Source organism: Pogona vitticeps, chromosome 6 (assembly GCF_051106095.1).
Source record: "Pogona vitticeps strain Pit_001003342236 chromosome 6, PviZW2.1, whole genome shotgun sequence".
Lineage (NCBI taxonomy): Eukaryota > Metazoa > Chordata > Lepidosauria > Squamata > Agamidae > Pogona > Pogona vitticeps.
This window is the reverse complement of record NC_135788.1, coordinates 55751800-55765925: the sequence shown is the minus strand read 5'-3', so window position 1 is coordinate 55765925 and position 14126 is coordinate 55751800. Positions and strand designations below refer to the sequence as shown.

The 14126-nt window shown below is 39.8% G+C and overlaps 1 protein-coding gene across 2 annotated transcripts in view; it reads left to right on the top strand.

Annotated features, from left to right (window-relative positions):
• Positions 1-11874, top strand: part of GLB1 (galactosidase beta 1) — a 79225-nt gene extending 67351 nt beyond the window's left edge. For both annotated transcript variants that reach the window (XM_073003559.2, XM_073003558.2), the window contains 3 exons: positions 3445-3576; positions 6061-6288; positions 11341-11874. In XM_073003559.2, the coding sequence (XP_072859660.2) occupies positions 3445-3576; positions 6061-6288; positions 11341-11601 (621 nt within the window). In that variant the 3' untranslated portion in view covers positions 11602-11874. The remainder of the gene's footprint in view (positions 1-3444; positions 3577-6060; positions 6289-11340) is intronic.
• The last annotated feature ends 2252 nt before the right edge of the window (positions 11875-14126 follow it).

Below are 14126 nucleotides of genomic sequence, written 5' to 3'. Positions count from 1 at the left end.
CATCTCACACTTAACATCAAAAAAACTAAAGAACTCATAATTGATTTTAGGAGGAAGAGAAATGTACATTTACCACTGTACATAAACGGTGAGGAAGTGGAGAGAGTTGGTAGTTTTAAATTTCTGGGCACTTACATCTCAGAGGACCTCTCATGGACTATAAATGCCAACATGCTAATAAAGAAGGCACAGAAGAGGCTGTATTTCCTGAGAATGCTCGGGAAGTTAAATTTATCACAGCATTTGCTTCTGTCCTACTACCGTAGCACCATTGAGAGTGTCCTAACTTATGGCATTCTGGCATGGTTTGGGAGTAGCTCTGTAGCGGACAAAAAAGCTCTACAGAGAACCATTAAAATTGCCCAGAATATCATCGGGCTCCAGCTACCAACCCTGGATGACATCTTCACATCCCGCTGTCTGAGGAAGTCACACAGCATCCTGAGAGACTCTTCCCATCCTGCTTATAACTTTTTTGAACTGTTACCGTCTGGCAGAAGATATAGAACAATTAAGACTCGGACCACACGTTTTCTAAATAGTTTTTATCCTAGAGCTATAATTGCAATTAATAATAATGACCACCAGTAGTGAATAATTAGTTGGACTGTGTTACTTGGACTGAGGTGTAGATGTTTGTATTTTTAGTGGGGGATTTCTAGTGGGTGGGGAGTGTTTGGGGAATGTTATGTGTGTGCATGTGTCTGGTCTCTGGGTGTCTGTGAATTTCGTTGTATGATATACTGTGTATATACTTACAATGACAATAAATTATATTATTATTATTATTATTATTATTATTATTATTATTATTATTATTATTATTATTATTATTATTATTATTATTATTATTAAATAACATTGAGTGCCTGCCTGTCTTGGAAGAGCTGGACAGCGAACCAACCCTAGCAGAAATAAATGCGGCCTTGGATTCCCTCACCTCTGGCAAGGCACCTGGAAGGGACAACATCCCTGTTGAAGTGCTGAAATGCGGTAAGGAGATCATCATCACCGAACTGTATGAAATCTTTTGTCTCTGCTGGAGGGAAGGTGGAGTACCACAGGACATGAAGGATGCAAACATTGTCACGTTGTACAAGAACAAAGGTGACAGGGGTGACTGCAATAACTACCGTGGTATCTCTCTTCTTAGCGTTGTAGGGAAGCTGCTTGCCCGTGTTGTGCTGAAGAGGCTCCAGGTGCTTGCAGACAGAGTCTATCCGGAATCACAGTGTGGATTTCGAGCAAATAGATCCACCACTGACATGGTATTCTCCCTCCGACAGTTGCAGGAGAAATGCAGGGAACAACAACAGCCACTCTTAGTGGCCTTCATAGACCTTACAAAAGCATTTGACTTGGTTAGCAGGGATGGCCTTTTCAAAATACTTCCCAAGATTGGATGTCCACCTCGTCTCCTTAACATCATCAGGTCCTTCCACGATGGAATGAAAGGCACTGTAGTTTTTGACGGCTCAACATCAGATCCCTTTGACATCCGAAGCGGAGTGAAACAGGGCTGTGTCCTCGCACCAACACTTTTTGGGATCTTTTTTGCTGTCATGCTGAAGCATGCCTTTGGAACTGCAACAGAAGGTGTCTATCTCCGGACTAGATCAGATGGAAAGTTCTTTAATCTCTCTAGATTGAGAGCGAAGACCAAAGTCCAACTGAAATGCATGCGGGACTTCCTCTTTGCAGATGATGCAGCCATTGTTGCCCACTCTGCTGAAGACCTCCAACAACTCATGAATCGTTTCAGCAAGGCCTGCCAAGACTTTGGACTAACAATCAGCCTGAAGAAAACACAAGTCATGGGCCAGGGTGTGGACTCACCTCCCTCTATTACCATCTCCACACAAGAATTGGAGGTTGTTCATGACTTTGTGTACCTTGGCTCAACCATCTCTGACACCCTCTCTCTAGATGTCGAGCTGGATAAATGCATTGGGAAAGCAGCCACCATGTTCTCTAGACTCACAAAGAGAGTATGGCTCAATAAGAAGCTGACAACGCATACCAAGATCCAGGTCTATAGAGCCTGTGTCCTGAGCACTCTCCTGTACTGCAGCGAGTCCTGGACCCTTTGTGCCCGGCAGGAGAGGAAGCTGAACACCTTCCATATGCGTTGCCTACGACGGATTTTTGGTATCACCTGGCAGGACAGAGTTCCAAATAGAGTAGTCCTAGAACGAGCTGGAATTTTCAGCATGCATACATTACTGAAACAGCGACGTCTACGCTGGCTTGGGCACGTTGTGAGAATGGCTGATGGTCGGATTCCAAAGGATCTCCTATATGGAGAATTAGTGCAGGGAAATCGCCCCAGAGGGAGACCACAGCTGCGATACAAGGATATCTGCAAGCGGGATCTGAAGGTCTTAGGAATAGACCTCAACAGATGGGAAACTCTGACATCTGATCGTTCAGCCTGGAGGCAGGCAGTACATCACGGCCTCTCCCAATTTGAAGAGACCCTTGTCCAGCAGGCTGAGGCAAAGAGGAAGTCACAAAGGAAGCAAAACCAGGTAGCTGGACAGGGGACAGATTGGATTTGTCTCCAGTGTGGAAGGGATTGTCACTCTCGAATTGGCCTCCTCAGCCACACTAGACGCTGTTCCAAGTCCTCCATACAGAGCACGCTACCATAGTCTTTCGAGACTGAAGGATGCCTACTACTCAATTTTGCAAAAATTGACTTCGCAAAGCCATTGAAATGTATTGAGTCAGCTTCAATACATTCCAATGAAGGAAACATTGTTTCGCTTAGCGATGTTTCCTATGGGTTTTTTCGCTTAACAACGGCAATCCGTTCCAATTGGAACGGATTAACTGGTTTCCAATGCATTCCTATGGGAAATGGTGTTTCGCATAGCGATGGTTTCACATAGCGATGTTTTTTTTGGAACCAATTAACATCGCTATGCAAGGCACCACTGTATATTAGGAGCATTTGCCAGCAAATTAGGACGTAATAAAGACACTTTCAAAAAGGTCAAAATACAGTTGAAATGGAGGGGGAAATTGAGCAATTTCCCCCTCCATTTCAACTGTATTTTGACCTTTTTGAAAAGAAAGATTAGAATACTCAAAAAGTTGTTTTCAGTACTTTTCTGACTACACCCGCCAGCCTTATTATTAGCTTTTTGTCAGCCGTTTAAACTTCCTGACCACAGAAAATAAAGAATTCAAGGTTCCTCAGAAATAGTTATTTCTTCTTCACCCAGAAAAAAATCTTGAAATATGAAAGATTTACTTTAAATATCATTGTATTCACCTAATTCAAATTATGAGCTAACAGAAATTTGGGCAAAATAAGTTCTTTCTAATTTTTTCCTTTGAAGTACAGATATGTCTAAAAACAGAGACCTGCTAAAACATAGAAAAGTAGCTTGTGTTCTGCTCCATTACAGATTCAGATTTTAAGTCTTGCTATTCATGCAGGTACCTCAAGGAGTCCTTGAAAGGAGCACGCTACTCCAGCTAAACATTACTGGGAATGCTGGAGCATATTTGGATTTACTGGTAGAAAATATGGGCCGAGTCAATTATGGACGATTCAACAATGACTTCAAGGTATACCTCTGCCTGGAATAAACATAACCATCCTAAGGATAAAATGGCATTTTAAATGTGTGTGTGCTTGTGGTGTTTGTTCTTGCAGGCCCAGTGTGAGGGAAGACTTTTGACATAGCATGTAGTCCTTTAAAATGCCTAGAGATGGAGTGTGCCATGCCAACACAGCTGTTGATTGGTAATACAGATACAGATGCTACAGATCACATCTGCTTATGTTGAAAATGGTGGGAGACGGGTTGATGCTTACCAGTGTGTACATCGTGTGATTTGATAGATTACCAATATGTACAGTTACTATTGACGTACAGTTACCATTGGGCTGTTGGAATCAAAACCTTGGCATACACCATACTGTAGAAGAGGCTGTCTCAAACAATGCCTCTCCTTGGAGGTATTAGCAGTTGGTTAGGTGGTGCGAGGTATCCAGGGGACTATTACAGTGATATAGAGGCATGCCTGGCACCTTTCCACATTTACAAATATCTTGAGTTAAACCAGAATGTATAGTATGGATCTGTGCCCTTCATTCTTTCCTGTTTGTTATACTGTGGAAGACTGTGCTCCCTGAACTCCCACTGTTAATACTGGACAAATGTAAAAGTGAGTGATACCTTTTATGGGACCACTAACATTTAAACAAATTGCAAGCTTTCAATTCCACTTCTTCAAAAGTCCAGAAATTGATGGTACATGTCTGTGAGAGGTTAGGTTAGCCCTCTTGAGGCTGCTGTCATGAACAAATTTGAAGTCTGGTTTGAATTTTTATACCCCTGCTCTTAGGACCAAAAGGCTGCCAATTACTCTGCTATTCCCCCCCCCCCCAATACTGCCTACTTGAAACATGGAGTTTCTTTTTGGCTTAAGGGGGTAGGGAGAAAGAGCAGAGACATCGCAACTTCTAGTCTCACATAACAGCATGTTCTACCTCCCCGCAGCCATAACAATAATAAGAAATACTAACTTTTGCCTAGTGTAGAAGCTCTGTAAGATCAAGTACACCAAAGGGATTAGACAAAGAAAATTAACCTATGTAGAAAAAGATGATAGAGAAGGGTTTGCAGTAACATTGCAAGCTGTTAGAAAAGAATGCAAAAAAGCTTTTTCAGTGAGCCATAACTTTTTTTTAGAAGTTTAGCTTTCAAGTGTTTTGCAGTTCTTCTACAGGATGTGGAAACTTATGCATATGCAACACTGTGCATCATAAAGGTGAGATTAGAATCCTAGATTAATTTATCTCACAACGGATCTCTGAAACTGGAGCTTCAAAAAGGATATGCTCAGGTACTAAGCAGCCAGCTTTTACACATGTGCTCTGTTTCATAGATCTGCTAAAATACCTTCAGGTGTGAATGTTGGCAAGCCTGTGTGCTATCCAAACAAACAAGTCCCTTTTAGAGTCTATTTTTGAGTTAAGACTGAACTGTCATTGAATAATCTAAACTTTGAGCAAAATCGCATAAATTTACTCCTGGACCAGAATCTTTTTGGGGAAATTCAGAAGTGCAATAGGAATCACGCGAGCACCCCCTCTTCCACCCATCAAGCTCTTCTCATACACTGGTTGCAAAATTAGGTGTGAATCTAGTTGTCCAGCTGATTTGACCACACTCTGCTAGAGGGGAAGAAAACCTCTGGGTGACTGCACTTGCATTTACGGTTCTTCTTAATATTCTGCCCCTGCTGTTCTCCTATAATTCCAGTTCTTGTTGAGTAGGCAAAATAGTGGTAGGGGAGGGGACTGTTTTGTGTTCAATGTACTTTGTGTTTTTCTTTTTCCTGAAAATTCATGTGTGCCATTTTTAAGCATTTGAAAAATGTCATTTTGTTCGATGTATTTAAACAGAATGTTATTTGGGGCCAGCAAGAGAAAATGTGTCTTTTATAGCCTGTGCGTGGACTGTGTTACTTCTTGTTTTACAGCACAGTTCTATACCCACGTCTTTGCTATTAAGCCTTATTGAACAAGATTTACATTTTTGTTGATGTGTATGATTCTTAGTATACAGTAGTGCTTTTAGGTGATGGCAGTATTCTGCATCTGTAGAAGGCATAATCAGCTGAAAAATAATTGTTTTACCTTTTTTTAAAAAAACCCTGCTAAACCTGTTGGAGAAGATCAAGCCCAACACAGCTGTTTCCAGAAATTTCCGATAGTGTTCTTGTAGTCCTAGAAGAAATTATGGATCCAGATCCAAATTCTGATTATTTTTCTTTTAGTAGAGAAAATGAATTTGAGTTGTTTGTTTTTCAAAATGTTGATTTATAATATGGTACTGTAATTAAATCCTAACAGGAATAGTGCAAATTAAGACAATTTCAAACAAGACAAATTCTTGTTAAACAAAGTGATTGCCTGACAAATATTTCCTGAATTTTCTTCATGTTTTTGTTGTATACCAAACACTAATAGCAGTGGATATATTTAAAAGAACAATTTCTGCTCTTCCTTATCTGTTACATTTATGATAAATTTATTTGCAGGGCCTGATATCTAACATAACTCTGGCTGAAGAGACACTCACCGGTTGGGAGATATATCCCCTGGACATTGACAGAGCTGTGGGCAAGGGCCTCAATCATGATATATCTAGTATCCAGAGTATATCAACCTGTCAAGAGCCTTCTTTTTACATTGGCAATTTTTCCATTCCCAGTGGAATCCCTGACTTGCCTCAGGACACCTATATCTCATTTCCTGGATGGACAAAAGTAAGTTTTGTTTTCATAAAACATTCAGCCAATTTCTGTTTTTATCATATTGGCCATTGGTTATTTACGCCAGCCGAATTGCAGTGGTATAAATCACAGTGGCTAATTGCTTCTAGTTAATGAATCCCTGCTTCTATTCCTGCTTGCATGCCAGTTATGGGACTTGGAACACAATGGGGAATATAAGTGGTAACCCCTTAACTAATGGCAATTCACCATTGTGATTTATGTCATTGCCCTTATGCTGACAAACATAACTAACAGGATGCTGGCCATTTTTGCAGTTAACCAAACATAGTTTAAAGGCAGAGTATAAAATCATTAAGTTAATGTGGTTGTGCAATAATACTATTAAATGGTTTGACTGTGGTTTGAATAGTTTTGTGTGTGTTTTAGTTGCTTTATGAATAGCAAAGAATACAGCATACCTTAGTACTGAATGCCTCAATCACTACAGCAGTAAACAGCGCTGCAAAAGGCTTTCCTTTTACTCATGTGGAAGCAGAGGAGAGAGTATTTTTGTGTTTTGCCTTTCCAAAAGCCACAGCAGAAAATTGTTTTGTTAAGAATGCTTTGAGGTTTGAAGTCTCTTATCACCTTGTGAAAAATGACTGATAATATCTCAGTCTAATACTGTAGGCCTATAACCAGAATGTTTTTTTAAAAATGTATGGAGGAAATGTTTTGACATGATAATTTATAAAAGGTTTATGTATGGTTTACAAAGGGAAAGTATGCAGCATAACTTGATCAGGGAACTTAGTTTCTCAGTGCTGTTGTCAAGAACATCTCCCATTTTCCTTTGCAATATACATTTTAACTATCTCAAATTTCAATTTTACAAGGCCAAGACTCTGGCCCAACTTATTTATCATATCCCTATTTGGATACTGGGATTCAATGCCTAAGTTGAAAAACTTCAGTCTACCTTCTTAAGGAAACTCTTGAACTTTCCATCTTAGAATCATAGAATCATAGAACCATCTTGTGTGGGTTATTCTGCTGTCTATCTGGAACTGGGCATTCAATTAGTTGAATACAAGGCATGGATTGCGGCCTTTAAAAGGTGGCTATAAGTAAGCAATAGAGAGAGATAACTACCAGCAGCCCCTGGTAGTTATCTCTCTGTACTGCTTACCTATATTGCCCAATGGTCAAGAGAGATGGAGAAGAAGCTATTTAAGTTAGGTCTTCCAGTAGAAGATGTGGTTAAATCCCTTGTGGTTCAGAAATTAATAGATTTGTACCTACAGCACTTAAGAACTGCAGCTAATGACTTCTGGCTTGATGCAACGAGACAGCAGCAGGAGGACGGAGCTCCATCCCCTGGACTGAATTCCGACCTATTTGGGACCCCCAGCATGTTAAAACCACCATGAAGAGGTGGTAAAATGGGGGAGAAGCCTGTTGATCACTGGGGAACGGCGGTTACCCACATTTGATCCAGGAAATCCCCAATCAACCAGCGGGCGGAAACAAGCAGCTGAACTAGCTTGCTTGAAAATCGTCGGCAGCCAGGAATGAAGAAGCAATAAATCAGCCTAATTTTATCATGTTACCACTGGGTGAGAAACATTTTTTAAACTGTATTCATTTACTATCCCTGGATGAGACAATTCATGCAGCAGAAATAGCGTCTCATAGCTCTTCATCTGCGGTCACAAACAGTCAGACACGACTTAACGATTAAACAACAACAAAAGCTCTTAATCACTGATTGAGCTGCGGAGAAGCTGGAGAGAGGAGGAGACACAAGGAGGTGCAAGGAAAATAAATTGGACATTAATTAGGAATTTAATTATACTTAAAAGAAGGAAGTTCGGTATCAATTTGTCATTGTAAACCTAAGAATCTTTCTCCTGAAAACACTATGGGCGACAACTCTGGGAAATAAAACCTGTTTATGCTATGTGTAACAACTATCTAAGGCACTGGAAAAAGCCTAGAATCAATTACCTTGAACGTTTTATGGATGTTTGGAATTCTCTTTCTCTTTGAAGATGGAACTGAACTACAGACAAATTAACCCTAGAAAGCCTAATCTAGCCAAAGTGGAATTTATAAACTGTATCCTGGGTGCTGAACTGGATGGGACCTTGAGCATTTAGGTCATTTAGGGGGAAACTATCTATGTCTAAGACTGGATTCAAGCTTAATGGAATTGGACTGATTACTTTAAGCATCTGGACAACTTTAACTTGGAAAACATTTTTTGACAGCTGGAACATAATGACACAACAAGGACAATTTTGGTAGAAAACAAAATCTACTCTTGAAGCAATATTAGAAATAGTGATAGCCCACAATGAAGAGGCAAAACTATTCAAGGAGCAGTTGAAGAAGAATTATAGTCAACAGGAGACAAGGAATAATGAACAAGGAAATTAGAGGGTGGTGCATGGTGCATGCTAACCAGAAGAGGGGTTGGAGGAAATTAATGGGGAAAACCTAGGAGAAACAATTTTAACATTGGAGCCGATGAGAGTTTCAAGGGAAGATAAGGGGAGAAAACCAGCAGAATTAATTAAAAATAGCCTGGAAGATCTATTGGAGATAGACCAAGTGTATAAAGATCTATTGGAGATAAATCAAATGCACAAAATGGTTTCAAAGGACACAAAAGATGGCAGAATGTTTAGAGGGACAGAAACAAAAATTGAAAAAAGACAAATAAGAGAAGGAATTAATTAGAAAGATGAAAAGGGAAAAATAGGAAGGTTGCCCTCAATGTTGAAGAGCATGTATATACCTAACTTTGGGAATTGTAAAGGGGCATATCTTATATATTTAAAAAGACAATTAAATTGAACTAAGGGAGCACTAATCAGGGTAAAGGCATAATATGGTGGTTTTTTAAGGTAGGAATTAAGGAATTAAACAATCAATACAACTATAATATACATTATGTGTGGCAGACTCTTAGGGAAACAAATTCCACAAATAATGGTTAGGAGCATACCCCTACCCCCAATTCATACATATTCATATATGCATACATAGATGTATATATCTAGAGGATTAAGGCACCATTTCTTGCCTGCAGACTAGTGCTGCTGCACAGAAACTGGCCACTTTAATCGTTACTGATGGACACTGGTCTGCCAGCAGATAGCATGTATAGTATTCATCATCTCTTCCAGGGATGCTTTGCAAAATTGGACAAATAAAAGTGTCACAGAAACCCATGTAGAAGGAGCAATACAACAGAACATGGCCAATCGTCTCCACCACACCAGCCTCACAAGGACATAAGCCTCTTCATAGGGAATGTTCTTATATCTGCCTCCCAGCAGGACTGAAGGGAGTACATTAAACTTTGTTAATGTAAAAGCTTTTCTATATTTTGGAAGGGTCAGAATATTCAAATAGCTTGCAGGTAAAAATGCCTGACCATAATCTCTAAAGCCAGGATGGGTCGTAGCTATGCTGACATGGTGTTGCAGCTCATTGTCTGTGATGTGCTGGCGTAGTTCCTGTTTTGCTTTTGTATAGCCCATTAACAAAATAGCACTTCTCGAGAGGCCCAAATTATTTAATTTCTCATTCATAGATCTTTTCCATCTGGACTGAAACTTATCAGTTAGCACGAGGGGAGCCAACCCCACAGGGGTGAAGAACATTTTTAGCCAAAAATTCAGCTTAAGTATCCATGCCCGAGACTCTATCAACATCTGGCCTGTTTCTAGTCATAAAAGTACATTTGGCACACAACTCGGGAGTCCAAGGATAGTTGAAGCTAGATATAAGGTTGGGGCAAACAAACAGTACTTAATGAACATGCATTAGATATGATATTTTATAGATAGGATAGAAAATGTGGAGATAGAAATGGCTAAACAATTATACAAAGAAAATGTTTATAAAATGCTCTAGATAACATCTATTATGTGTTAGGAACTTACTCGTCATTGGTATAAAATACAAAGTTTGTCAGTTAAATCATCTCAAATTATATAGATTTGGAACTGGAATTACTTTTATTAAGTATGTGATTAGAGGATTTTGAGAACATACTATGAGAGTAATATTATGATAGTAGCGAATATTGTATACTAAAATACATATATGAATGGTTTTAATGTTTGAAAGATGTGTGGAATTTGGGGGGACAATTGGGAAGACACCAAGATGCAAAAAATGAATAATTGTAAGCAACCCACGTAACACAATGTTTGACAAGCACAAATCGAATGTAGGTAGATTGAAAAACTAATAAAATGTATTTTAAAAAGAACTGCAGCTAATAAACGCTGCTCTCCATTGATCTATAGTAAAATTAATAACTACAGACTCTTCAGTGCTCCATACCTATATGCATTGTCCATTCCAAAATATAGGAGAGCATTTATGTTAGCTCGCTTTAATGTATTGCCATCAGCTATGGGTGATTTAGGGAAATTCTGTTTAATGACCGAACTTGTCCTTGTGGAAATGGAGAAATCGAATCAGTTGTACATGTTATTTTTCACTGAAGAATGTATGATGATTGCAGAAAGAAGTTAATCTCTCCACTAATAGGTGTCTCTCTGCACGGTAGCCCTATAGATTTACTACTGTCCTGTTTTGAGGGTGCGTCCACTTATATTACTAACAGGGTGTCTAAATTTTTATTGATTGCTCTGGTTGATATCCTTCTAGTCACTAGTTTAAAACTTAAGTTGTGATATGGAATGGACAGAATCTATTAATTGTTTGTCTTAATGCCCTGCTTGTGTCACTGTGATGCAGGTTATATTTTTAAAAGTAGAATGGAGAGAACACGTGCGACACAGTAGATAGAGCATTGTTATGACCTGAGGAGGCATGGGTTCTTCTCTTCACTGAGTGATGAAACTCATTGGGTGACCTCGGGTCAGTCACCCTGCCTTTCTTAGCCTTACCTACCTCACAGGGTAGTTAGGAGGATAAAACTGAAAGGAGTTCACTGGAGGAAATATTGATAATTAGTAAATAAAGAAATACTGCAGAATTACCTGTTTCTCAGTTTTGGTTGAAGTAAAATTTAAACTATACCCTAGGCATAATCCCTTCTAAAGGTTTGTTTCTTTACAGGGACAAGTCTGGATCAATGGCTTTAACTTAGGACGCTACTGGCCAGCCCGTGGTCCTCAGCTAACACTGTTTGTTCCAAGCGACATTCTTGTTTCATCCTCTCCAAACAATATTACACTCTTGGAACTAGAGAAGTCTCCCTCTATCAGTGAGAAATGCATGGTGAAGTTTGTAGACAAACCTGTTCTTAATGCATCTCTTCACTATGAAAGAAGTTCTGAGAAGTTGTTGACTAAAGAATTATGGTTGGGCCATATATGATTATACTGGATTGCTTCTGGATAGCTGCTTCTTTTATTCCACCTGCACTCTCCATTGTGAAAGGAACTAGTGTTTTAAAAATCCAGAAAATAATTAACTGTGGAGAGTTTCATCAGATCAGTGGAAGACATTGAATAGAACTGTCTCATCTTTTGACGGAAAATCATGTCTGAGATTTGCGGGGTTGGGAGACATCTGATTCCATTGGCTGCCAAATTATTTCTACAAATTAATTCATGGAATGTCAGTTTAATAAACTAATGAACCACACAACTACATCAGTTTTTTTGTTTTTGTTGCTAATTCTGAGATGTTGCCTTTTTCCTTTCATAGTCATTCACAATGTTCAATTCACAAGATTTAGACCTTGATGAAAAATTCTAAAGACAGGATTGCTGCAAGAAAATAAAGATTAAGGGCTCTGTGAAGGGAAGTCATAACAAAAGACAGAGTGTGCCGTCCCCTCAGCTGTCTAGAGAAAAACAAGGGGAAAGAAAGGAATCAAAAGGAGATGATGAAAATAAAGGAGAGTCAAAGGAGGAAAGGGAGAGGGGAAAGGAAAGGGGTAGAATCAAGCTCAAGAGGGAAAAGTCCAGAACCAGAAAGGTGTGAGGGAGAAGGGAATGGAGATCGAGAGGAGCATGAGACGGGAGAGTCGTTAGAAGTGTTGGAGGCGTTAGAAGTAATGGAAAGGGAGAAGGAAAATCCGGGTAAAAAGAAGGTGGATATTTCCTTACCACTGAAATAAACGAAAAGCCTACAGAAACTGAAAAAGTTGTAGTATATGAGGAAGATTGGGAAGAAAAAGGAATAGAGGATCCTAAGTTGTACCAAGGAAAGAAATAAGTAAAAATTATCTAAACTACGTGGTGGGACGTTGTGGCGCTGCGGGTTAAACCGCAGAAGCCTCTGTGCTGCAGGGTCAGAAGACCAGCAGTCGTAAGATCGAATCCACGTGGCGGAGTGAGCTCGCGTTGCTTTTCCCAGCTCCTGCCAACTGAGCAGTTCGAAAGCATGTAAATGCAAGTAGATAAATAGGTACCACCACAGTGGGAAGGTAACCGAGTTCTGTATCTAGTCGCGCTGGCCACGTGACCATGGAAACTGTCGACGGACAAACGCTGGCTCTACGGCTTGGAGACGGGGATGAGCATTGAGCCCTAGAGTCAGATATGACTGGACTAAATGTCAAGGGGAACCTTCACCTTATCTCAAGAAGAATAAAGAAAGTGTCAGTGAGAAAATAAATGTGAAGGAAAGAGGGAAACCGATTATTGAAGGGTTGGAGCCGGAGGAATGGACCCAAAGAGCTCAGGTCCAGTGAAATATGTCCATCACCCAAAAACTCCATCACCAGGTGAGAAACCTCCAGAAGGAGAATTGTCCCGACATCCATGTTGTGGGACCATTTGTGCCATCCACAGCAGTTTTCTGAGGGCTCCAACAGATCAAAAGAAATTCAGGGAGACGTATCGTTGAAAGAGGAAAATGCAGAAAAATCGTTGTTATTATGGGACTGTTCTCCTGCCAAGTTATCGTTGAATGAAACTGTTATGTAAAATAAAGACAAAACTACGAGTTGTGTTAATAAAAGCTGTTTTAATGAAACTCCTTCCTTGTCATTCCATTTACAAGAAGAACTGTCAAAAGTATTAAGCGAACCTTGTCACAGGCTATTAGAGCAGTCTGATAATCTTGGAACTGCAGAGCTGGAAAGGAGCCTATGGATCATCGAGTTCAGCCCCTGTCAAGGAGGCACAGTGGGGAATCAAAGTCCCAACCCCATCACTGAGCTATCCAGTCATTTTACCTATTTAAAAAGTTAAATATAATGGAATTCTAGATTTAGAATATGTCATGTAAACCTGACATTTTGAATTTCGTTTCAAATGTTTCTGACGTTTACAGCACTGGTGAATACTGGATGGAATCCACTGGTATACTTCCACTGTATCCCATTCTTTCCACCAGAATCAACAACCCTTTCTACTCGTTGCAGTCCCTTCTATATCTAATACACCTACTAGGAATAGCTTGGAAACCTTCTGGAACAGGTTGGTGGGATTTGGTTTGGTTTGTGTCATTTAGCATTTCGTTTGTTTCATGCATGGCTGTGATGGGGCGGGGGAGGAAGCCTCTGTTTCACAAGATTTGGATCCTGGCATTATATGTGCCAGGAAAAAGAGGCATGACATAGAATTTAAAAACCATAGATGGCTTTTAAAAGTGATTCCAGTGCCTTCCTGCGAATGTGATTATCAAAGAGTATTCTAACATGCCACCATTGTTTTTCATATGTTTTATCATTCTAGAATAAACAACTGGCTATAAATGGCTTCTATTGCATGTTGCAACTGAAACAATGGATGATATTCCACACTGTCATGCCCTGTTGACATTCCAGTCTCTGTAAATGAGTGCAAAATTGACAAAATGACAACACAGGTTAGCAGAAGATCTTCCTCACAGATTTTGGCTTCAAGCTGATAGTGAGTTATCTCTTACCATGTAGTCAACACCTTTGC